Below are 25,416 nucleotides of genomic sequence, written 5' to 3'. Positions count from 1 at the left end.
AACGTATGAGGGCTCTGCATGTATGCCTACATGCCAGAAGAGGGCATCAGATCCTATTATAGATGGTCATGAGCCACTGTGTGGTTGCTGGGAATTGAACTCAGGACTTCTGGAAGAGCAGCTAATGCCCTTAACCCCTGAGCCATCTCTCCAGTCCCCCCCCCTTCTTTTTTTAATAAAAGAAGAATATCACAAGGTAACAAATCAATTAATAAAAGAATAGGAAATTAACTCCAGGCAAACCCTCCTATTACTTATTTGCTTATGTAGTACCTACAGAGTACTTATTCATATGGTTCTAATCAATACTCCATATGTGTTTCACCTACACACACACACACACACACACACACACACACACACACATACACACACAAACAAATAAATAAAGTCTGCCTTTTCCCCTCATAGAGGTGGCACATTTAATTGTCTAAAAGCTCAAAAAACAAAGGCAGATTTTCTTTGGTCAATATGATACCAACACAAGAATTCAATTCTTGCAGTTACAACCCTAACTCTTACCATTTGTCAGTTTAAAACTGACTTGAGCTGGGCAATGGTAGTGCACACCTTTAATTCCAGCACTCGGGAGGCAGAGTCAGGCAGATCTCTGTGAATTCGAGGCCAGCCTGGTCTACAGAGCGAGAATCCAGGACAGGCTCCAAAGCAGAGAAACCCTACCTCAAAAAACCAAAACAAAACAAAACTGTACTTGTTAAATCTTTACCATTTAGGTAAAGTCAAACAACTGCTTAAAACAATAAGCAAACAAACATTTTAAGGGCTGCATGTTGGGTCAGTGGGTTAAAAAGCTTGCCACACAGGCCTGAAGACCTCAGCTGGGTCCCTGGAGCCCACTTACAGGTGGAGAGTGAGACCACTCCTGGGTGATGTGTATATCCCTCCTCTTTACTGCCTTGTTTTCATCTGGATCATCTACTTCCTAAACTGCCGCATCCTTCCTTTTTCCTTTTTCTTCTTTTTCTAGACTGACAGTTTCATTTTTCTTAGGGTCTATGATATCCTCTTCTTGGGGTTCCTTTCTCATTTCTCTAAAGTATATTCTCTAGTAATTTCATGACAAAAAAAGTACACAGAAAGTACACTCCCCAAATCCTTTTATGTCTGAAAACTATTAGTCCTCATGTCTGATAAAGAATACTAGACTATCAAATATCCAGTACTCTTGATAAAAACTGTAATAATGATCTGCATTTCATTCTCCATAAATAATTAATTTTTAACTTTCTCATTAATTTAACTCTGATTTTTTTTGCTTTTTTTTTTTTGAGTCAGGGTTTTTCTTTGTGTAGCTGTGGCTGTCCTGGAACTCACTCTGTAGACCAGGCTGCCCTCAAACTCACAGAGATCCACCTGTCTCTGCCTCCTCAGTGCTCAAAGGCATACATCACCACCGCCTGGCTTTAACTCTGATTTTTGACCAAATGTATATTCCTCATCATGCTTAGCATACCAAGTGGGCCTTTTCTGTCTGAAGCCTCCATGTTCTCATTAGCTTTGGACAATTTTCTTCCATTATTATTATTATATTCTTTCCTTGATGTTTCCCCTGACCTTTATTGGAGAAGGGAATAAAGAAAAAATGAACCAAGTACTTCTTGATATCAAGATAAGAGGCAGTGTAACCTAAGCTAATAGCACAAACGTTTCTTGTATTTTCTCCCCAGGAAAAATTATCTCTGCACCCCTAGCTCACTCAAATCTGTTACAGAAGTCTTGACATAACTGCTCCTGCTCTGATTCTCTCTTTGGCATCAGTAGGAAACTGCAGGTCTGGCTGTTTATGTGTATACAAAATTTGAATGTGGGCTGCCTAAGCATATATAGATGGTCCCTGATTTATAAAGGTTTGACTTACTTTTTTCTTTATAGTAGCATGAATGTAGTATACAGTACATAGAAACCATACTTCAAGCTGAAATTTTATCTTTTCTCAGGTCAGTAACATGCTCCATGACACTTCTTCAATACTAGGCAACAGCAGAGTCATAAGCTCCCCAGCAGTCACTTAATGACAGGCCAAACAAGTTATTTGGTAGGTCAAAGGCATCAAAGGCATTTTTGACTTATGATATTCATAACTTGCAGTGCGTTTATGAGGACATATCCCACAGTTATATTAGAACTCTTTCTATTGTATAGATTATGCATTGTACAACAGTACTAGGCTTTGGCCAAAATTCTGCATACTTCTGATTTACCAGCACAGGGGCAAGTGCACTTTCAAGCTCCTGATAGACTGCCATGGCTCTCTGGGGCGAGGGTCCAAGGACTTCATGTTCTCGGCCCGCCAACAGCAACATCTAGAAACATGTTAGAATCACAAATTCCTGAACCCCAACCCAGAAACTTTGGGGTTGTCCCCAACAATCTGTAATCTGTATTGTCACAAGACCCCCAGATAATTTGATAAATGCCAGCTGGTACTCCAGAAAATTCTCCTTATTATTGACAACTCTTGTATTTGCTCAGAAGCTAAAGCTTCCAAAGTGCTGAAAGCAGTTTGCTGTGTGTGTTCTTTGTATCACGGTCTATTCTACTCTGTTACATCCACCAAAACACCCTCATTTAGTTTTTATCCTCACAAGTCAAAGAGTCCCTCTACCTCCTTTGCTCCTTTCCACGCCATAGTCTGAGCTCTGCTGGGTTTGTCCTGTGTCCTGTGTGCTATGTGCCAATTTGTTTCTTTCTGTTCTATAAGGACAGAGGACGTAAAGGGGTGTGGTCAGAAGTCTGTTAGTTTGAACTAGAAAAATTATTTTAAGAAAAAAGTATAGAAAGGAAGGTTTGCTGGATAGGAACAAAAAAAAAAAAGGGCAGGGAGGTTGTTGGAGGGTAGAGGGAGAAAGGAAAGAACAGTAAGTCGCACATGGAAAGTCCTGCTGTTAACAGCCTTACTCAGCTAAAACCAACAAAGGACTCTCTCATAAATCCTTTCATTATAATATAATCTTCAAAATCATCTTTTAAAAAAAGGGTACTTTTACAACTAATACTACCAATTAATATTAGCTCATTTTTTAGAACATAAAGACCAATGTCTCAAAGTTATATTTATAGTATTAAAATTTAGAAACTATTTTTTTTTTTTTTTTGGTTTTTTGAGACAGGGTTTTTCTGTGTAGTTTTGGTGCCTGTCCTGGATCTCGCTCTGTAGACCAGGCTGACCTCGAACTCACAATGATCCACCTGGCTCTGCCTCCTGAGTGCTGGGATTAAAGGCATGTGCCACGGCTGCCCAGCAAAATTTAGAAACTTTGATGTAATACGAACATAATAAAAACTCTGGACAAAATTGTAGGTTGCTCAGGGGAAAGGTATAATACCTGATGAACAAACAAGGTGCTGATTTAGGTAAAAACGACTGCTTAGCACTTAGCACTGACACTATACTGCTTGGCTAACATCACGCTTGTAACTTCTGCTGGCAGCTGAAGGAACTGGTCTCAAACTGGGCTGTCCTTTATGTGCTGGTCCCCGGGGCTTCTTCAGATCAGAAAGACTAACACACACAGTTCAGTACAATTTTACCTACTGAGGAAAACAAAAACAACAGATTTTTTTTTTTTTTAAAGGAGAAAAAGACAGTTGCAAAGGCCAGGGAGAACACATTCGCCTGTCAGGGCGATCTTTAGCAGTCTCCACAAGCACTGAGCCATTCACCTTTCATTTGAATTGAACTGTGGAAAAGCTTGCTTTCAGAAGAGTTTGTTACTGTGTGAGTTCAGACGAACCTGATCACAGTGCTCCACAAGCACACAGTGCTACAAATGTCCACTCTGGAAAGATAAAGCAAAGGCTGTTTTCAGGAACAAATGATCCAGTAATTCCTCTCCTTCGCCCTTCCTCTGCCATTCTCATTTCAATGCTTACAGAAAAAAAAAATGAATTTAATAACTAGCATTTCTTAATATGAAAAGGAAAAAAATCCCAGGCAAATTATTTTAAAATATGCTAAGAGCAAAACGATAAAAATGACCAAGCATTACAGTTTCAAAAATAAAAGTGACCTAAAAAGCAATAATCTGTTAGATTTTTTTTAAAGAAAACATAAGTGTATAATAAAAATCTTACAGAGAAATTCTGTTTTATATAATCTTCTTGTTTTTTTTTTCTTTTCTTTTTCCAAGCTAAGAAACGAACCTGGGGGCTTGGGCATGTTAAGCAAGTGTTCTATTTGCACTAATGTCCAGCCCTTGAGTTCTACATAGCAGTGGCCAGTCTGGAACGCAATACTCTCCTGCCTCTGCCTTCTAAATGCTTAGGCCATGGATATATACCACCATGCCTAGCTTCTCTGTTGTATTTTAATGAAAGATACAAAACAAAACAAAAGTCACCTAAAATTTAGCAATAATAATTTCTAAAAATCCAGAAGAGTAAGAAACAAACCTATGTACCTTCTGTTCTACATTTCATTACCACTTTTTTTTTAACTTTTAAATTAGATTTGTTTTATTGTGTTGGGGTGAGGGGGGGCATGCACACACCAGGGTACACTTGAAGAGGTCAGAAAGCAACTTGTGGAAGTTGATTTTCTTCTTCCACCATGTGGGTACTGGGGACTGAACTCAAGGGGCCAGGCTTGGAGGTAGGGGCCTTTACTCATTGAGCTATGTCTCCGACCCACATGTTCTAAATCTATCACTTCTAGCAATACAAGGAAAGCAAAACTAAACATCCTCGGATATTTGGTCATTTTGAACAAAATTAGAATATGTTAAAAACCATTAAGTAAATTTAAAGAATGTATATGCCAGGGCCATAAGCACACATGTTGAAGTGACTGGACTGTGACGGTACAGAGGAAAACCGGGTCATTCAGAAACATTCAGAAAGAGAAGTGACAAGAGCTGTGCTCTTTTACTAATAGTGACGAGTAGCTGGAGATGACGGAAGAACAACCGCCTCATCTTATGGCCTCTCCCTCACAGTCGCCTCTCACTATGCTGGAAAAATCCAGAGACCATCCAGTTAAGACAAGTGTTTTCTAAAATATTTCTCCTTTTCTTGTACATCCAGAACTCTATCCTCACTATGCTAGTCAAGAAATGACAAAGTTAGCCGCACGCCTTTAATCCCAGCACTCGGGAGGCAGAGACAGGAGGATCTCTGTGAGTTCGAGGCCAGGATGGTCTACAAAGTGAGTTCCAGGAAAGGCGCAAAACTACAGAGAAACCCTGTCTCGAAAAACCAAAAAAAAAAAAAAGAAATGACAAAGTGAACCTGGAGATCTCAGGACTGTATGACCCATATTCATCTCTAAATTAGAGAAATCATACTTCCATCGCACAGGTAAAGGACAGAAGATACTTCTTAGCCATTCTACGGTTGCTGTCTCTTGTCCTGTTTGTACTTGAACAGTGCACTAGCACTGCCCTGGGGTAATTACTGACATGAATCATAAGCAAAGCAATATAATAAATTCCAACTGCCATGTAAGAGCCAAGAGTGGCCACATGTAACAAAGCTGGGACTCAATGATCTCCCCCACACCCCGCGACTATTTACTACTTGGAGAAGGCCACAGGGTGGAGGAGGCAAAGAGAAGGGAAAATTTCTCAAAATGGGGAGTGAGCTAGGATAAAGAGTCTCAGACTGCTGTCCCCAGTTTCCCTTTGTTAAGAAATCACTGCAGAGATGAGGAAAGAGAATAAAGCAAAGGAAATCAGAATTAAGCATGAGGTTTCTCAATATTCTTTGCATAAATGCTTATTCATTATCCCTCACAACTGCTCTGGAAGAATCTTAGCATATCTCTACTTACAGGACAGAAAATTTGATATAGTGAGCCATGATTTGCTTAGAAATTTCAGGTTTCTTTAGGTATAAACTAGTGACAGCAGGGTTTACTCTTCAAGGCTTCTGTGAAGAGTAAATATGGTCCAGCAACCCCAAGCCCAGGTGCCTGTTTTGGAAACAACACAGCAACAAACCAAGAGGCAAACAGAAGCATACAAGGAAAGAAATCAATCACAAAGACCCACACTCTAACCATCATGTAACTAATCACGTGGAAAGGCTGCACAGAGATTGGAGGAGCCTCAGGTCATGTTCCCCGATTACTCTGTGTCTTATTTCTTCACCTATGAAAGCAGGAGCTCCTATTTCATAAGTTCTAAGAAGTGAATGAATTTACACACATAAGCACCCTTTTGCAGTGCTTGTACACATTGCTTCTTATGGTTTCTACATCAACTGTTTCATGCAGAGGGAGTGTCATTTTGATCTGGTCTATAAGAGGATCACAAAAATTACAAAGGAATGTGACTGGTGTTTTTTTCCCCTAAGCATTGCTTCCTAAACCAAGTTTCCACATGTTATTAAAATGCATTCTTAAACAGCTAGATTGATTGATTGATCAGTTGACTGACTTTTATTTTTCAAAACAGGATTTCACTATGTAGCTTTGGCTGGCTTGAAGCTCACTATAGTGACCAGGCTGGCCTTGAATTGGACTCTTTTAAGTTTTGCCTGCCCCTGCCTCCTGAGTGCTGGGATCAAAGGTATTCATCACCACACCCTACCTTGGATTTTTTTTTTTCAATTTCCTAATCTGTTCAGTACTTTGAGCCAATGCACAAACTAAGAGGATGGGTAATATATATTGTTTCGATGGTGTGGTGGAGAAGGGACAAGGTAAAGAGATAAATTATAGATATTTCTCCATAGTCAACTCCAGCAATTTCACAGTGACAGTGTCTTAAAGGAGACAAACACACCGAGAAAAGAATAGACTTAGGGTCAAGTACTAGAAATCACTTGAGCAAAGAGTTAGACATGGAAAAGATTTTATGTTCAAAACCATAAAGAAAGCCAGGAGGTGCATGTCTTTAGTCCCAGCACTCTGGAGGCAAAGGCGGGTGGTCTCTGAGTTCAAGGACCACCTGGTCTATAGAGGGAGTTCCAAGACAGCCAGGGTTACACAGAGAAACCTTGTCTTAGAGAACAAAAACAAAAACACCATAGTCGGGTCTTCATAAGGGGCTTAGGCTTTCAAAAGCATGTGTAAACGAGACTTCTATTGACTTACAACAGCTGTCCTCCTGTCTTTAGGTTTTTGTTAGTTGTAATGGAGGGAACCCCATATAAATACCCTTAGTTCTTTATTCACTGTACAATTATGAAGACAATTATTAAACTGACCTTCTGTTTTAGCTCTTTTAAACTGCCCATATACGTACATCTCACTGGATAATTATTTAAATAAGAAAGTAATTATTCACTATGCTATTCTCAATTTTATTTGTATTTCTACTGAAGATCTATATATTTTAATTCTCCCTAGCATTTTCTTTAGATTTTAGTACATATACTGTTCTTTTCACACCTTGTATCTGAATACACATTATCCACTGTCATATAATAAAAAAAACTGTGAATGACTTAACAGATCACTTTACTATAAATCATCATGGAATGCCAACTGGGTGACCTGATAGATACTATTTAACCTTCCGGAACCAGTTCCCACCTTTGAAGAATGGTAAGACTACTTATCACCAACTCATAGGATTATTATGACAATTACACTAGGCAAACACTCTTGATGAACAGACACTGAAGCTGGTTAATAAATGCCAGATTCCCCTTTCTATATTCAATGTCTCTTTCCTCATATGCAAACTAAGAATCATGACTACATTTTCTTCTTTGCCTTTAAGAACAAAAAGAATTTTACCTGAAAGCCCTTTAATAATTTAAGTTCATCTAAAACCAGTCATCAAGTATCCTGCTACTCTATGAAGTGGGGAAGGGCTCATGAGTCCCTACCCCTAACTAAGGAGCTACTGACAGTCGATGACTTCTCAGGGAGGAATAGTCCTAGTCCATTTTCTTTAGTGATTTGGCCTCTGGTAGGCTGGTCATGCTTCAGTGGATGGCTCCATACCCATGAGTATATGGGCAATGTGAAATAGACTCTCCATACCTGTGAGTATATAGGCAGTGTGAAATAGACTCTCCATGCCCATGAGTATATGGGCAGTGAAAAACAGACTCTCCATACCCGTGAGTATATGGGCAGTGTGAAATAGACTCTCCATGCCCATGAGTATATGGGCAGTGTGAAATAGACTCTCCATGCCCATGAGTATATGGGCAGTGTGAAATAGATTTGATGGATTACTTTAGAGGAGGACAAGGAAGAAGACAACAACTTGGGAAAGGGTGGGGAGGTGGAAAGTGGATCTGGGAGAAGGTAGGGGGAGGAGTGAAGGTGAATATGATAAAAAATACACTGTAAAAAATCTCTAATAAAAAATTTATTTAAACTAGGCGGTCATAGCTCACACCTTTAATCCCAGCACTCAGGAGGCAGAGGCAGGTGGATCTCTGTGAATTCGAGACAGCCTGGTCTACAGAGCGAGATCCAGGACAACCAGGGTGGTTACACAGAGAAATCCTGTCTCAACAGCCCCCTTCTCGATTAAAACTTGAAAGAAAAAAAGGGAGGGAGAGAGGGAGGGAGAGAGGGAGGGAGAGAGGGAGGGAGGGAGGGAGGGTCTTGCTACCCCAGAGGGTGACTATAGAGATGAACAGCAGGAAGAATTTGTTGGGAATCCTGAGTCTTGACCCACCCAGACCTCCTGGAGAAGAATCTGTATTTTCAAAGCTCTCCAGATGGTTTCTATGTACATTAAAATTTGAAATGCACTATGAAGAAAACAGCCCTTAGCATGGAAAACTATGCTGTCAAAGTTATGCCACATATCTTAGAGAACAAAGGGTATGTACAACAGTACAATCGTGATTCAATTAGCTTAGGAGAGCAAGCTAAAGGCAACTTCTTTTTTTTTTTCCCCCCAGGGATGGGGGGGTGGGAACAACCAAGTGGGCATTGAGACAGGGTTTCTCTGTGTTGCCCTGGCTGTCTTTGAATTCATTCTGTAGACCAGGCTGGCCTTGAACTCATAGAGATCACCTGTCTCTGACTCCTGAGTTCTGGGATTCAAGGTATGTGCCATTACTGCCTGGCTTAAAGGCAACTTCTTATAGACTGGTAATATAACTGTCATGCCTCTCTCTGGCTATCAAACTACTGAAACAATGAATCCAAAATTAAAATTTTCCTAGGAATCTCAGGCTGAAGGAAGGGAAAGGTTAGATCACTGTGCCAGCAAGAGGAGTAACTTGCCTTCCTAAAAGAAATTTTACATAGTTTTGACAACTTAACCACAGACCAAGTTGATGAGTAGGACCCACATCTTGAAGAAGACTGCTAAGTTAGGCATGCCTCTTGGACCTCGTTTCAGAACTCAGAAATGGACTTGGCAGTAACTGAACCTCATTTGTTCCTCTTCCCAAAGTGCTACACAGAATAATTTATCTTTCTCTGTGTTTTACTAATACTTATCTCTTATTTGTTTACTGGAGACAACTGACCAAGTGTAGCTTGTTGGGGCTTCCAGATTGAAGTTTTGAGCCCCCTGAATTCTAGTAATAGTAAGACACTAAAACAGTGAGAAATCACAACCCACCTGTGAGAAAAGAGGACAAGTAGAGAAAACACACTGGGTACAAAAGCATAACCTTTGGGGCTGAAGAGATGGCTATGGTTCAGAGCACCAGACCTTCTTGCAGAAGACCCAGTTAAGCTCCCAGCACCCACATGGTGGCTCACAACATCCATAATTTCAATTCCAGAGGATATGATGTCTTTTCCCGACCTCCACGAGCATCAGGCACACAAGTGGTATACATACACATAAGGAAAACACTTTCACATACAACATAAAATAAATAAATTAAAATACTTTTTTTAAAGCCATAACATTCTCAAGAAGCAAATGAGGACTCCAATGCACTAACATAATAATGTTTAGAATGGTATCTTTGGCTCAAAAGCAAAAGTACTAAAATATGCTTTGCTAAATAAAGAAGAAAGGAAGTATGCACTCTGTTTCAAGAATCCTCCCAAGCCCACTACCACACAAAGCTAGTACACAAAGTTAGCTGGTGTATTGCGTTTTATAAAATACCTCCCCTTTGCTAAGAGGGCTAGGTTTTTCGTTTTTATCAAGAGTAATTTGGGGAGGGGTTTCATTGTATATTTTTTGTTTGTTTCTAAGAAATGTTCTCCCTCTGTAGCCTAGGTATGTCTGAGACTCATAAGAAAATTATTGTTGCAGCTTTTTTCCAGATAGGTTTTCTCTGTGTAGTTTTGGTCCTGGATCTCACTCTGTAGACCTGGCTGGCCTTGAACTAACAAAGAGTGAGATAATTCAAAAGAATATGGATTCACATTCAATAGTAGCAAATAATTCTGAACCTTTAAATAATTTTCGCCTGCCTCTGCCTCCTGAGTGCTGGGATTAAAGGCATGTGCCACCACAGCCCAGCTTGTTGCAGCTTTTGAATGCTGGGTGTAATACAACTTTTAGGATCACTTTCACATTCGACTATCACTGCACATTTCCAAACCTGTTGCAAGCCTTTTCTCATCCATGTATGACTATTATTTTGACTCTTGGCCATTTTTTTTCTTTTTTCCCACAGCACAGTAATTCACTTCTCTGCTAGAGCACAAGGTCCTTGGAGGCTTGGGGCTATTTCTCATGTCATATTTATTTCACTTGGGCAATTACAGTTCTTTCAAAATAGTTGATGTGGAGAATATCACATACTGCCCGAAAAGAATTAAGGAGAATAGAACTAAAGAAGAACAGGAAAATGAGACTTCTGTATTATCTTAATTTTTTATTTAATCATTTATAAACTGAGATAATTCAAAAGAATATGGATTTACATTCAATAGTAGCAAATAATTCTAAACCTTTAAATAATTTTCTAAAACAATATATTTGTAGTAGAAGGACTTGAATCTCTTGGCCTGTCTGGTAAAACATGTTCTTAGCCTAAAATTCTAGGTTCCATTCCTAGCACCACCAACCATCCAATAAAATGGACAATGAAAAAAATTAAGATGTATGCATCCACTTACAAAGGGAGAAAAAAAAAGACATTAGATTGTACATGGAAGAGCTAGGACTTGAAACTTGAGTCCTCTCAGCCGGTATCTTACATCGGACATGCCACCTCTCAGGGCAGCAGACCATTTACTTCCGAGAGGAAAGAACTGTGTGGCTACAGTAAGTAGGCTGGAGAGAAGGGCTGTGCCACAATAGCCAAACTATTACAGCCACTGCAAAAAGGCCAAGTTTTTCCGTAAGGCAACACAAGTTATTGCAGGTTCTTGTACGGGAACAAGGTGTGAACAAACTTAAAAAGATTAACTTGTACTGAAGTATAAGGTGGAAGGCAGTACAAAAGACACCTTCCAGAAAAGTGACTATGATGTAAAAAAACAAACAAACAAACAATATTTAAAATAATTAAACATGTGAGAGACATAGTAAAGTGTTTTCTGAGAAATCATAGTGCTCTACATCACACTACACACACACATATATACACACATATATATCACACTACAGCAAAGAAAAAAAGGTTTGGGAAAAATTTTAAACTAATGGAAAAGCAGAGATATTGGGAAGTAAATGTGATACAAAATAATAGGGCAGAGGGTGAAGTCCCAGAAGACCTCATATCAAGCATACAGGGGAAAAGGCCAAGATGGCAATGCCTTCTACCCCACTCAGGGCCAGCTAAAACTAACCAGTGCCAGTGGTGAAGGTACAGAGCACTCAAGATGTCTGAGAGTAACCTAGGACTCATTATAATATAAACCCCACTCCCCTTGGGGGATATTCTAGACGCTGATCATACCAACAACATATGAAGTAGTATGTAGAAATACATTGTACTAGAGAATGCATGGAAAAGCTAGTATTATGAAATGAGCCAAAAGCCCACTCCAAGGTACCATGAAAGCCCCCAACTTTTTACACAGCAGGGCCACCAACTTGCTAAAGGTTCTCTTTCTCAGCCTGCTTCCAAGCCCTTACCACCACCCCTTAGACACATCCTCTCTTGATAAACTCAAGAGAACTGCAACTATGCACTTCTGCTTAGTATCTTTTCTTTCAGAGACACAAGACCCCAGAACCCTGTAGCAGTCAATATCAAAACTGTATTCTGAATAAAATAAAATACTTTCATCTTTGACTGTGAAGCCAAGTCTCTCACATCACTCAGGAATGTACTAGTTAATTGTGGAAACTAAAGGTGTGATATTAAGGATAGATTGGATCATGGTAAGAAAGGTTAAAGCCTTAGATGTTTTCAGAAAGAACTGGTTTTAAGGATTAAAAAAAAAATCACCACAATAGATTTTTCATTATAGTTTTCTGGTTATTATTTAACTGTGTGGCCTGCATTGTTTCATTGTCCAAATTCACATTTTTAAAAAACTAGTAAATTCAATAATCATTATCTTGCAATTCAGTTGTCTTCCTGTAACATATAACTCTTTGTAAACTGTAACTTGAAAAAAAAAAGTCAGCACATTGTCTCATGGTGAATACTGAGACCTTTGTGCAGAGTGCTCTGGAGGTTAATGATTCACCAGAGGAACAGACAACACAGAGCCTTTCCTGGCTTTTATAGAAGCAGGCTTTTCTCCCTTTTGTGTTCACTTCCTGTCAAGTTTGACATTTCAAAAGGATACCAAAGCGTCTTAAAAATCTGTTTATGAGTTTGCCACCAAATCAGGACTCAAAAAGTCTGAATCATTCACTCCCACACTGCTATGTGTAATACTATCCTTCATCTAACATTTGGGAAAACAACTGAAGTAAAAGACTTTAACCTTTTTGTATGTAAGAATATACTGACCAAAATTAGTGTAGTAAGTCAGCCATGTTTGACCATATTCACAGGAAACTACTTTCTTGTGATTTTCTAACACGCCTTCAGAGGAAATAAAGAACTACTAGCACTTCAGTGTCCCCACAGAGTAAGCAGTATTCCAGCACAGCAGGAAAACAGGAACAAAGTCCTAAATATCCCTCATGGATTTCTACTTCATATTTATATATATTCATCAATCATGAAGCCTTGTATTTAGAAACTGACAGTCCTGATGAAGAAACAAGAACCAATTTTTTTTTAACTACAAAACCGAACAAAATAAATACAACAATACTTTTCAAATGTTAGACACCAGGACAAAGGCCCATGACTCAAAATACGAGCTGAGCCGCCATCGCTGCAGCTCACTGCAGAGAAATGTCCAGGCCACACACAGAAAAAGAGTGGAGATGGAACCCACTGGTCCCCAACAAACAGACACCAACAATACCGAGGAGACAGAATTAACACAACGCAGTATAGCTTCAGAGGTCTGGGACCCACTTCAGCTAGGTCACAAACAGCACACACTCCTGAGATAACTACCCAGCACTAAATGGAACCACTGGAGGGAGCAGAGCCCTGCCTGTGAGGGACCACCACAAATTCTGACTTCTACCAGCCACAGTGAACAAGCTTGTGATCCATCTATAAGCACTTAACAGAACATTGCTTGGGTAGTGGGGGAAAAAATAGATATAAAGACTGCTATTTGAATGAATAAAAAGTTCCTGGAGTCAGAAGGAAAACAAAAAGTAAAGTAGGGGAGGTGGAGTTTTTGTTTTTGTTTTTAATCGAACTATTTACAATTTAAATATGTCCCAAAGTACAACTCAAGAATATGATAATAGTCAGAACCCAGTAAGACAAAATTCACAATATTTAACACTTAGTTAAAAAAAAAAATCAACAAGAGGCAAAAAAAAAAAAAGTGGTGTTGGGGAATATTATTTTAAGGTGTGTTACTTTTGTTTATGTTGCATTTGTTTAACTCTGTGAAGCTGTGTTACTGTGCCTGTCTAAAACATTGATGGTCTAATAAAGAACTGAACCCAACGGTGAGGCAGGAGAAAGGATAGGTGGGGCTGGCAGGCAGAGAGAATACATAGAAGGAGAAATCTGGGAGGAAAAAAGGAAGTAGCCGGAGAAGGAGGAGGACTCCAGGGTCCAGCCACCCAGCTACACAGCTACCTACGGAGTAAGAAACAAAGAAAGATATACAGAATAGAGAAAGATAAATGCCCAGAGGCAAAAAATAAACAGGATAATTTAAAGTTAAGGAAAGCCAGCTAAGGCAGGGCATTTATAAGTAAGAATAAGCCATCATGTGTGATTTATTTGGGAGTTGGGTGGCAGGCCCCAAAAGAGTAAATAGCAAAAACGACAACGTGGTTGTTAGAAAAAAGAATATCCGTCAATAGAAACACATCTAAAAAGAAACAGACATTAGAATTAGAAGGAAGATATTTTAAAAGTTTTAATATCTATGTTTCATGTGTCCAAGGCGGCAAAGGAGTATAAATCTGTTAAAGAGATAAAAAAGGAATCCAAATACAATTTCCAGAGTTGAAAAAATATAGTATCTAATATGCATATGGAATTAACAGCATCAAACACTCAGAAGCAAAATACCAATAGGTCTGAAGGTATAACTATAGAAACCATCTAAAATGATGAGACAACCACCATCTTCCTTTAAAAAGAGGAGGGGGATGGAGAAAGCAGCAGTGAGCTGTGGAAAAACCCCAAGCCACTTTATATATACGAGAATGAAATCTGCAGAGAAAATGTCCAGGCCACACACAGAAAAAGAGTGGAGACGGAACCCACTGGTCCCCAACAAACAGAAACCAACAATACCGAGGAGACAGAATTAAGACAACGCAGTATAGCTTCAGAGGTCTGGGACACACTTCAGCTAGGTCACAAACAGCACACACTCCTGAGATAACCAGCCAGCACTAAAAAGAGGACAGGTAGAGAGGTCAATAAAAATATCTTAAAGTATAGCCGGGTGGCAGTGGCACATGCCTTTAATCCCAGCACTCGGGAGGCAGAGCCAGGCAGATCTCTGTGAGTTCGAGGCCAGCCTGGTCTACAGAGCAAGGTCCAGGACAGGCATTAAAACTACACAATGAAACTCTGCCTCAAAAAAACAAAAAAACAAAACTTAAAGAATAATGGCCCAATTTCCAAATATGGTAAAATCTACATGCTCACATATCCAAGCCAAAGAAACTATAATAAGGCACATTATGGGAAAACTAGTTAGAATCAATGATAAGGAGAAAATCTGACCAGTAGCCAAAAAGAAAAGTCTTCTGCACCAGGGAAACAAGAACACAGTGACTTGAGGAGGAATGTAAACCCAAATACAGTGGAGCAGCTTGTTCACACATGAAAAGGAAGCTGTAACCTAGATTTCTATGCTTAGCCAAATAGCTTCCAAGCATGAAGTGACCTGTTTTTCCAGACATACAAAAGTTGAAACGGTCCTCATAGATAGACCTTAAATGAACGAACAAATAAAAAGTTCCTAGAGACAGAAGGAAAATAAATCAGATGAAAATCTGAATCTATATAAAAAAATAAAGAACATAAAAAAGAAAATCATGTAAATAAATAAAAATGTATTTTTATTTTTATCTTATTTTCTCTAAAAGATAACTGATGGGCTTGACATTGTGCCGCATGCTTTTTAATCCAAGTACTCCGGAGGCAGAGGCAGGTGGATCTCTGTGAGATTGAGAATAGCCTGGTCTCTACAGAGTTCTAAGCCATCTAGGGCTATATAGTGAGACTTCATCAGTAAATAAATAGGAAATAAATAAATAAATATAACAGAAGTTACACCAATGCATTGTTTTATAACCCTCCAGAGTAGCAAGGAACTGTGTCCTGCTACATCTGGCTTCACTGTCTTTATACTATATGAAAAGTTATAAAATAATAATCAAAGGTAGACTGAGAAATTAAGGCCACACATTGTAAATCTTAAAGTATCCAATTATAAAATAAAATAAAGAAGTATAAGTAGTGAGCCTACAGAGAAAATAAAATGGATTAAAAATATTCAACGCAGGCTGGAGAAATGGCTCAATGGTTAAGAGCACTGACTGCTCTTCCAGAGGTCCTGAGTTCAATTCCCAGCAACCACATGGTGGCTCACAACCACCTAAAATAAGATTTGGTGCCCTCTTCTGGCCTGCAAGAACACATACAGACAGAACACTATGTATAATAAATAAATAAATCTTTAAAAAAAATCCAATGCAAAAGAAGGTCAAAAAGAGGAAAATGAACAGAGACAGACAAGGAGAAAGCAAATACCAAGAGAACTTAGTCTCAACCATATCAATGGTCACATTAGATGTAAAACTTCCAGAAGCTGAGCATGGTGGCATACACTTATAACCCCAGAAGTTGGAATACAAGGCTGAAGGACTGCTTTGGAGTTTTGTATAATGATTCCAGGACAAACAAAGCTACAGGAGACTCTGCCTCCAAAAAGAAGAAAAAAAAGAAAAGAAAGAAAGAAAAATAGAAAAGAGAAGAGGGGAAGTAGGGGAAGGAAAAAGAGAGAGAAAAAAGGAAATGAGAGAGAGAAATTAAATATTAGTAGAAAACAAAAACCAAAAGCAAGACTCAACAATTTACTACTTTATAAAGATACTTACTTTAAGCATAAAGACACAAATCAGTTAAAAATTAAAGGAGGAGGGAGCCATGTCAGTAGTAACAAAAGAAAGCTGAAGCAGATTTATTAACATGAGACAGTTGTTTCACAGATGTATCACCAGACAGACAGTTTTTTCATAACAACTGATTAGCAACTTGGTCAAAGATCATAAAATTCTAGTTTTTCAAGGCCTTTTGCCTCTGCCCTTCTGGCCCCTCTGCACTGAAATCTTAGCCCCTTGTTCACATTATGCCACACATGGCCTGGGTGGCTCTGACCCTTTCCTGGCCTTAGTTCCTGAATCTTTTCTTTCTCTCACATCCGTCCCTGTTCAGTCTACACTCTCCCAAGATCATTTCTGTGAATACAAAAATGTCTGTTTCTTAACATTAAGACTAAATTTCTCCTATCTCCGCCCATCACGCTGTCACGTCAAACATCACTAAAAGGTCCTGCTAATTGAAATCTTTATTTCATTAGGCTCCAGCAGTTAAAACTTCTAATCTTAACCTTAACCATTCTCTGGCCAACATCCTCAGATTCTTGGCCCCACTACTGCCCTACTGTGTCTACCTAGCTATATTGTAATGCCCTCCCGAATTCACCTAATAACTCACCTTTTCTAATCTTACAAATAGCTCCAAGAAGATTCTGGGGAAAGAATGCCATCATACAGAACTGTGGTGGGACAACAGATGAATAGCTTCTGTCCTCAAAAGTGCCTGGAATTCTGCAGGGCAATTCTTTTCTCCTTCACCAGTCCACTCTCTCCATCTGGTCCCACAGTAACAATTTCAAGTCACAACCAGTCTCCTCCAACTTTTAAGTGCCACTGAATCTTCTCCACCTCACCCTCAGTAAATCACCTCAGCTCCATTTTATGAAACAAACACAAAACTGAAAAGCCATTAACTTGAAACTTCCTCAGTTTCCTGCAGGGCACACCACAAACTACCTTACTCACTGTGTTTCTCGTTCTTTCCTTTTGCCACAGAAGTATTTTGAAACCCACATGCTCTTCTGAAATGTGACCTTGTCTCTCCTTAAACAGGAGGTGGCATCCATCCCCCTATCCCCTCAGCCTGGCAACCATTGTGACTGTTTTTGTTTGTTTGTTTGTTTGTTTGTTTTTGGAGATAGGGTTTATCTATGTAGCCCTAGCTGTCCTGGAACTCATCTGTACATCAGACTGGCCTCAAACTCAGAGATCCACCTGCTTCTATCTCCTGACTTCTGAGATTAAAGGCGTGCGTCACCACTGCCTGGTCCACTGTGACTGCTTTGACCAGAAGAAGGTAATTTCCAGATACGGTCCTCTCAGAAGCCTTTTGGAACCCAGCTTCTATGTCAGAAGTGTGCCTACCCTAAAACCAAAATGCTTTGAGGAAGCACAGCTTTCGTACTAGACCATAGGGCAAGATGGGAGTGTGAAGAAGAGAAAGGAAGAAGCAAGTGTGAGTGAGAGTCAAAAGTCTGAACTTGGCAGTGAAGAGAATCTTGGAAGCAGGTCTACTGGCCCCAGGCTGTTGACACCACAGGGTCAGAGAGCAAGTACTCTGTAAAGCTATTCCCAAAGCCCATCTCACAAAAGTCATGAGCAAGATCAAATAATCATTTGCCCTAAACCGTTTCCTAGCAACAGAAAACACTGGGAGTGATTCCTTCCCCATCTTCACAGAGCTGGCACTGCTACAGTGGTGGCCGCTTCTGCTCTGTGCTTAGTCACGGCCACCACCTGTGTCTCTTGTTCACGTCTCTCCCTCCTCACCACTTCATGGACAGTCCTTGATCTTATGACTGCTGACTTCCTCCTTGCTAGAAGTTTTAGTTTCCCTGGTTGCTTCTACCATATCTCAAACAGGCAAGTTTTCCTTCAGACTCTGCAACCCTCTCGTTCATGATGTGTGTCCCCCCCCCCCCCCCCCCCCCCCCCCCCCCCCGGCTGCTTTATTTCACTTTTTTTGTAGGCAAAATCTTCTCTTTTCTGTGCATCCTTTCAATGTCCTTGGGGTTCTACCTGTAGTCTTGTTTCCCCAGATTACATACTCTGCTTAGGTAATGTACCCAGCTTTGGACAAAGCACACCAAGATTCAAATGAGAGCTCTGACACTTGGCATGTAAGGTCTGAGGAAACATCCCAAGCTTCCAGGTATTCATTTCCTCATCTAGACTACTATGAGAATGCAATGATTAATTTTTTAAAATGTAATGACATTCTAAGAGGTGCTTACCAAACTGACCAGCATAAGATAACTTGTCAAAAAAAGACTGGTAATGTTTATTATATATGTGTGGCAGCTCTCAAATCCATATTCCTAGCCTAAGATTCTTTCCTAAGCTCAACACATATATACAACTGACACCTCAATGTGAATGTAATTATTTCAAACTCAAATGTAATAAATTGAAGTTTATCCTCAAAAAAATTACATTCAATCCAGGTTATCTATTTTCTTAAAAGACACTATCGTTCACTTGGTTATACAAGCCAGAAACCTGAATTTCATTGTAAGTTGATCCCCTCTGCCCCTTACTCAGCCTTATATAATTAACTGCTACATCTGATAATACCATGCCACATGCTGTTTTTAGTGCTTTATACATATTAAGTCACCCAATGAGATATAAAGATAATAAATGACTGGTAGACATTACAGGTAATAAACACAATAAAGGAAGCATGACTGCAGATAGAATATTACCACAAAAAGCAAAGAGAATCATTAAAACATGATAAATAAAAGGGCAGAGAAAACCCTTTCAAATCTCATGTACTAATAGAAACAAATGTTGACTTATGAATTAAACAGAAAACTTTTGGACTCAGCAGTTAAGAGAACTTGTTGCCCTCGTGGAGGACTCAAGTGTGATTCCTAGTACCCACTTGGTGGCTCACAACTATCCCCAGTTTCAGGGGATCCAACAAGCATGCATGTGGTACTATATAGATGCATGCATGCAAAGAAACAGTAATACAGATAAAGTAAAAATAAATAAATCTTTTAAAAAAACACATTAAAATTAAAGTAAACAGGGGGCTAAAGAGATGGCTCAGCACTTAAGAACACTGGCTGCTCTTCCAGAGGACCCAGGATCAATTCCCATCACCCACATGACAGCTCACAACTGTCTGTACCTCCTATTCCAGGGGATCTGACACCCCGTGCCCCCCCCCCTGCCGAAATACATGCAGGCAAAACACCAAGACACATAAAATAAAAATAAATGTTTTGGAGTCATAACAGATATGCTATGATTTAAAATGTCTCCCACATTCTCACGTTTTTTAACACTTGGCCCTCAGTTGCAAGTAGGCCTTGACAGGCTACTATATGAAGCTGTGAAAGTGAAGCCTACATTGCCATGAAGACCAGAGGATGTTACAGATGCCTGGACTACAGGACATCAGCTGAGGAAAGTTACAAGTACAGAATGGAGCTGGACCAAGGCAGAGGCTATGTGGTCTGGGTTCAATCTTCAGTACATGTACACATGCACACATATTTTAAGTGGGATGAAAATTATTATTACTTCATTTTATTTCCCCCTCTCAGTCAACAACACAATGTGAATACAATCCCATCAGGTTTCAGTGTTAATGAGATAATTTTTTAGAAATACAGAATCAAAAGTCTATGAAACCTTGTGAGAGTCTTGACCTGGCTGTTCATTACATGGATGCACTCAATTTATGAAAAACTCATCCAACTGTCACCTGAAATTTTTATTTTCCTGTGTGTGTTTGTATCATATTTCAGTTATTTTTAAGTCTGTGAAAGCTCACGTATATGTGATATGCTTTCCAACATAATGACCATCATTCTCACAGGAAAAATACACACTATCATATTTGCATGGCATGGCTTATCTTCACAAAGTTATCCACTACCAATCTCATAATTTTATAATTTAAAATATAATATAAAATTCAGACATTAACAACACATGAAAAATAAAAGCATTTGCATAAGACTCTCACTGATTGAGCATTCCTAATCCAAAAATACCAAACTGGAGATGCTTCAAACCTTGAAATTCATTCATACTGAGGTTCAAACTAAATATGCTTAGCATGCAACACAGTTTAAATTATTATTTTAAAATCTGCAAATCTTGTGAATCACAAGGTATTATCCAGTAAAGTAGACCTGAAGAAATAACAGTACGATAGGGGACTATCTTATAGTTACTACATAGGGGATGCTTCCTTTATTAAAACAAAAGCTTTATCAGTAGCTTATATGCTATAACTAAAATGCCTACAGCACATAGCTTCCACTCCTATAATGCTATAAAACAATATCTACTATTAAACAATAGTGTGGACTTTGTATTATCTTTAAGACTGGGACAAAATGATCAAACAGACAAAACAGAAAAATGTACATAATCTCGGGCTTTTAATTTAGTTAAAAAGTGTAAACATTTATATTATTAACAATAACACTTGGATTTTAAATAAATTATCTCAATACTTTTTTTAATGTGTCAAGCTTTGTGAAAACTTGCTCCTAAACAAATGCATTAGATGGTGCAGGAAGCTCAACAGGCCAACTGGCCTGGTGGTGTTCACAGCAGAAAAACAAGCAACTTACACACCTGCATTCACACTTAGGAATGCACATCCACCCACACAAAATCCATTCTTATATTCCACTTGAATCTCAGGCTGGGCATGGATTATTCATTAAAGAAATAACTTCTCATTAACAGGTAGTTAGTCGTGTACATATGAATACCTTCAGTTATTTAGCTAGCCACTTACTGAAAGCCATGCAAGGGATTCCATGATTCGATGCTCACATCTTTCTAAATGTTTTATCATTTCTCTTGTCAAGTTGGTTTCCACTTTGATAAAACTTTCAATCACTTTGTAAAAATCAAAGGCTTTTAAATTAAGTACATTCAGAATCCACGGGAAGGATAAATCTGTTCCTGAATCAAGACTCTGTGATGTATTTCCTAAAATAAGAGGGAAAAAAAGGTGTCAATAAGAAATGTTAAGGACTGAACTGATGAGATTTGGAAGATCTTATCACACAGACTCAAAATATAGAAAAAGGGGTAAGCAATTCTTACTTAAATCAGATATTTTTTATTCTGTGGTCTACAGACTCTCAAGAAATAGGCTTCCAAATTTTAAGTGTATGTCCACACATTTTTCTTAGAGATAGGAATAATAATTTGCCGAACTTGTACAGGTGTACATAGCCTTCACTAATATCCAGGCAAGTATCCATTCCCATACCCATTTTAACTACCATGACTGCTGGGTTGAGAAGACCAATGATGCTTTTAAGATTTTGCTAATTAGCCATGTAGTGGTGACACATGCCTTTAATCCCAGCACTCTGAAGAGAGAGGCCAGCCTGGTCTACAGAGCAAGTTCCAGGACAGCCAGCACTACATTATGAGACCCTGCCTCAAATCTGGTGCTGCAGGCCTATAATGCCAGATACTCAACAGGCTGAGGCAGGAGAATTACAAGTTCAAGACCTGGTCAGGCTACTACAGACTTGAGTTCAAGGACTAGTGAGATCCTGTCTTAAAAACAATGCCTAGTCCCTGCCTTGGGTTCAGTTCTCAACACTGCGAAAAGAAATGGGAAAGAGACTTTGCTAACGTTGTTGGAAAATGATCTCTCTTTAAAAATGTGCATACTGTGGTTATTTATGAGTGTTCAGTTTCAGTGATTACTAATTTAACTTCTTTTACTGTCTAGCTGTATCTTTAGATGACTGTTCCACTTTGTTTCTACAAGTAAAACTTTTTACTATTTACAACGTTTGAAAAGTAATATTTTTTCAAATTATATTTAAAAAAGTTATTGGGTTTTATTCTGCTCTTTTCAACAATCATTAAATTTTCATAGCTATTATAAAAGCAGCAACCAATTACTAAGCATCCAGTTTCTGGTGGATTCCTGCTCTTGGTCTCTGAGCACAGAGGCAAAACAGTACTACATACAAGACGGGCTGTTCTTCAACACTCCTGTGGCACCTTACATGTTCAGAAGCCTTTGTAGTAGCAGTTTCATTGGCTACCTTTCCTGGACTCAATATGCTCAGAGCAGAAGCCTCATGAATTCTACCCCCCAGATGACCTGAAATGTTTGACATGTTAGCCATTTAAATAGCTGTAACAGCCAATCACAGTGTTCAGTGTAAAGTGATCTACAGTATGACTTCTTCTCACCACACAGATAAACACACAAAACAAAACAAAAACAATAACAAAGAACCCATAAGATAACTTAAGGGTTTCTTTACTTTCGATTAATTAAATTACAGTTAAATTAAATTAAATTATTAAAACTTAACTTACTGCTATATGTAGCCATTACAACTTCAAGAGCACAGGCCAATAAAGACATATGAAAGATGTTGTCATTTAGGAGTTTGCTAAAAGAGGGAAAAGAATAAATGATTTTAAATATGGCTTTTATAAAAAGAAATTGTTTTATTAAAACTAGAAAATATTTACCTAAAATTCTGAATGGATAAACGTTCTTCTTCCTAAAACAGATAATTTTTTAAAAGTTTAATTGAAACTTTATGACAGCATTGATTTTTTTCAAGTTTATTCTCTTTAACTTACTGATTTAAGCATGGATTCCATCACACGATAATACAATCGGACGCCAAGTTTATATCTCTACAAACAAAAGGGAAATATTAAGAGCTCATTGTTTTAGAAAATCAAGAACTTAACTAATTTTTGTTAAAGTCTTTTCCTGAAACATACTCTACCCTTCTAGGAACATGGTTAGTAAGAGATCATAAAAGCTAGTTGTTTAAAGTCTAAGGCTTCCTATAAACTAGTAGTTAGCACTCCCAATAAATTAACCAGACTAGTATATCTAGGAACTGATGATGTCCCTCTGCTCTGTTTCAGCCAGTGTCACTTGCTCCACAGAGAAATATGCCCAATACTATTTTAAGCACTTTACACATCTAATATAATCCTTTTGGTGATGCAAACATTTGTTTTTGAAATGGCTAAGATTAAAAGAGTAGTTTCTGTCTGTAAAACTCATTAACACTGGCACAGCCCAAAAACAAACAAAAAACCCAAGAAACCAAAGTTGATTTAATTAGTAAATGCTTTAAACAAATAATTAGTTCTCATAAATTAAAAAAAATTGGTGCTTAAATTACAGACACACACACACACACACACACACACACACACACACACACACACACACACACGATACTCCTGTACTCTAAAACAAGAACGTAAGTACTACATGCACTCAAAAGAATTTTAAGTATAATCATTTAAACCAGTGGTTCTCAACCTTCCTAATGTAGAACTCTTTAAATCAGTTTCTCATGCTCTGGTGACCCCCAACCATAAAATTATTTTCGTTGCTACTTCATAACTGTAATTTTGCTATTGTTATGAAACATAATGTTAATATCTGTGTTTTCTGATCGTCTCAGGCGACCCCTGTGAACAGGTCGTTTGACCCCCTCAAAGGGTCGCAACCCATGGGTTGAGAACCGCTGGTTTAAACTAACCAGTGGCATCAAAATATAAACTCAACATACTGGAATAAATATATACAGTAGATTATATTTAGACTTACTTATTATATTACCCTAATGTCATGTAACAAAGCAAGCCAGACCCAGAAGCAGTCTCAGAGAACTTAAACAACATGTTCAAAACTATATAGCTCATAAACAGCAAAGCTATGTACAAACTCAGGCTTAACTCAACCCATGTAGTCTTACCAAATATATTAGTTTATTTCTGAAATTGTATTGATCAATAAGAACACTGGCAAGTGGTAGTATAATGTAATCCTATTCATGCATACATAGACTTTAATTTTTTCTTAATTTTTAAATTGCTGTCATTAGCATATTCATTTTTGTTTTGTATACTGGACTGAAGAGGGAGTTCACATACAGTTTCCCATAAGTAGCAGCAAACACAGCAGCTGGGATATTTGCCACCTGCCATTATCTTATACTATGACGTAAATACTCCCACAGCTCAGACTGTATAAACAGATGATTTCTATACTGTGGCACTAACAGGTGCGAGCTCAAGTTACCTGCACTCCAATGTCAACACACCCCTGCCCCACAGCATTCGCAAACTTCTCTTTAAAGATGTGTCCAACATCCTTTACTCTTTTCAGGATATTTTCTTTTGGATTCACTGTGCAATTCTTTAAGAAATATAAACAGAAATAAATATTGAGGATACTATTTGACCAGAATTAACATTTTTCTCTTTCACAGTAAATGACTTTGATCTGTTACTTGTTTATAAAAAACAAGTAAACCCTTCCACTATGACAAAATTGACAATACAGAATATAACCAGCCAACATAGAAATCTATTGTATGTTAAAACTAAAATTATTCAATGTAATGAAAGTACATTGTTGTTATCTAAAGTTTTAAACCAGTGGTTCTCATCACTCCTAATGCTGCAACACTTTAATACAGTTAGTTACTCATGCTGTGGTGACCCCCAATCATTAATATTATTGCATTGCTACTTTATAACCATAATTTTGCTACTGTTATGAATCATAATGCAAATATATGATAAGCAGGAAATCTAATTTGCAACCCCCAAAGGGGTTGTGACCCACAGGTTGAGAACAACTGTTTTAAACAAATAAAGGCTATAGACAAAAGATTTATCAGCCTTTCCATCTATCATATATTCTCATTAAGTATCCTCACAGTTAAGAATTACTTTACATGGCTGGAGAGATGCTCAGTGATTAACAGTACTAGCTTCCAGAGGACCTGGATTTGATCCCAGCACTCAAGGGAGGCTTATAATCCTCTGTTAACTCCAGTCCCAGGAGATCCAAAGAACTCTTCTAGCCTCTGCAGGTACTGCATGCATGTGGTACATAAATATAAATGCAGGCAAAAACATCCACATACATAAAATAAAAATATTTTTTAAAAAATCTCTGAAAAGAAGGGGTTAC

The 25,416-nt window shown here is 38.4% G+C and overlaps 1 protein-coding gene across 3 annotated transcripts in view; it reads right to left on the bottom strand.

The window, feature by feature from the left end:
- Rb1 (RB transcriptional corepressor 1) overlaps window positions 1–25,416 on the bottom strand; it is a 137,336-nt gene that overhangs the window by 42,804 nt on the left and 69,116 nt on the right. For all 3 annotated transcript variants that reach the window (XM_052732766.1, XM_052732765.1, XM_052732764.1), the window contains exons 13-17: window positions 24,517–24,633; window positions 23,049–23,105; window positions 22,935–22,966; window positions 22,776–22,852; window positions 21,217–21,413 (exon numbers count right to left, since the gene is read on the bottom strand). In XM_052732766.1, the coding sequence (XP_052588726.1) occupies window positions 21,217–21,413; window positions 22,776–22,852; window positions 22,935–22,966; window positions 23,049–23,105; window positions 24,517–24,633 (480 nt within the window). The remainder of the gene's footprint in view (window positions 1–21,216; window positions 21,414–22,775; window positions 22,853–22,934; window positions 22,967–23,048; window positions 23,106–24,516; window positions 24,634–25,416) is intronic.

Source organism: Peromyscus californicus, unplaced genomic scaffold, assembly GCF_007827085.1.
Source record: "Peromyscus californicus insignis strain IS unplaced genomic scaffold, ASM782708v3 Scaffold_12__1_contigs__length_115047231, whole genome shotgun sequence".
Classification (NCBI taxonomy): domain Eukaryota; kingdom Metazoa; phylum Chordata; class Mammalia; order Rodentia; family Cricetidae; genus Peromyscus; species Peromyscus californicus.
The sequence above is the reverse complement of the archived record's forward strand: the minus strand, read 5'-3'. Positions and strand labels throughout refer to the sequence as shown.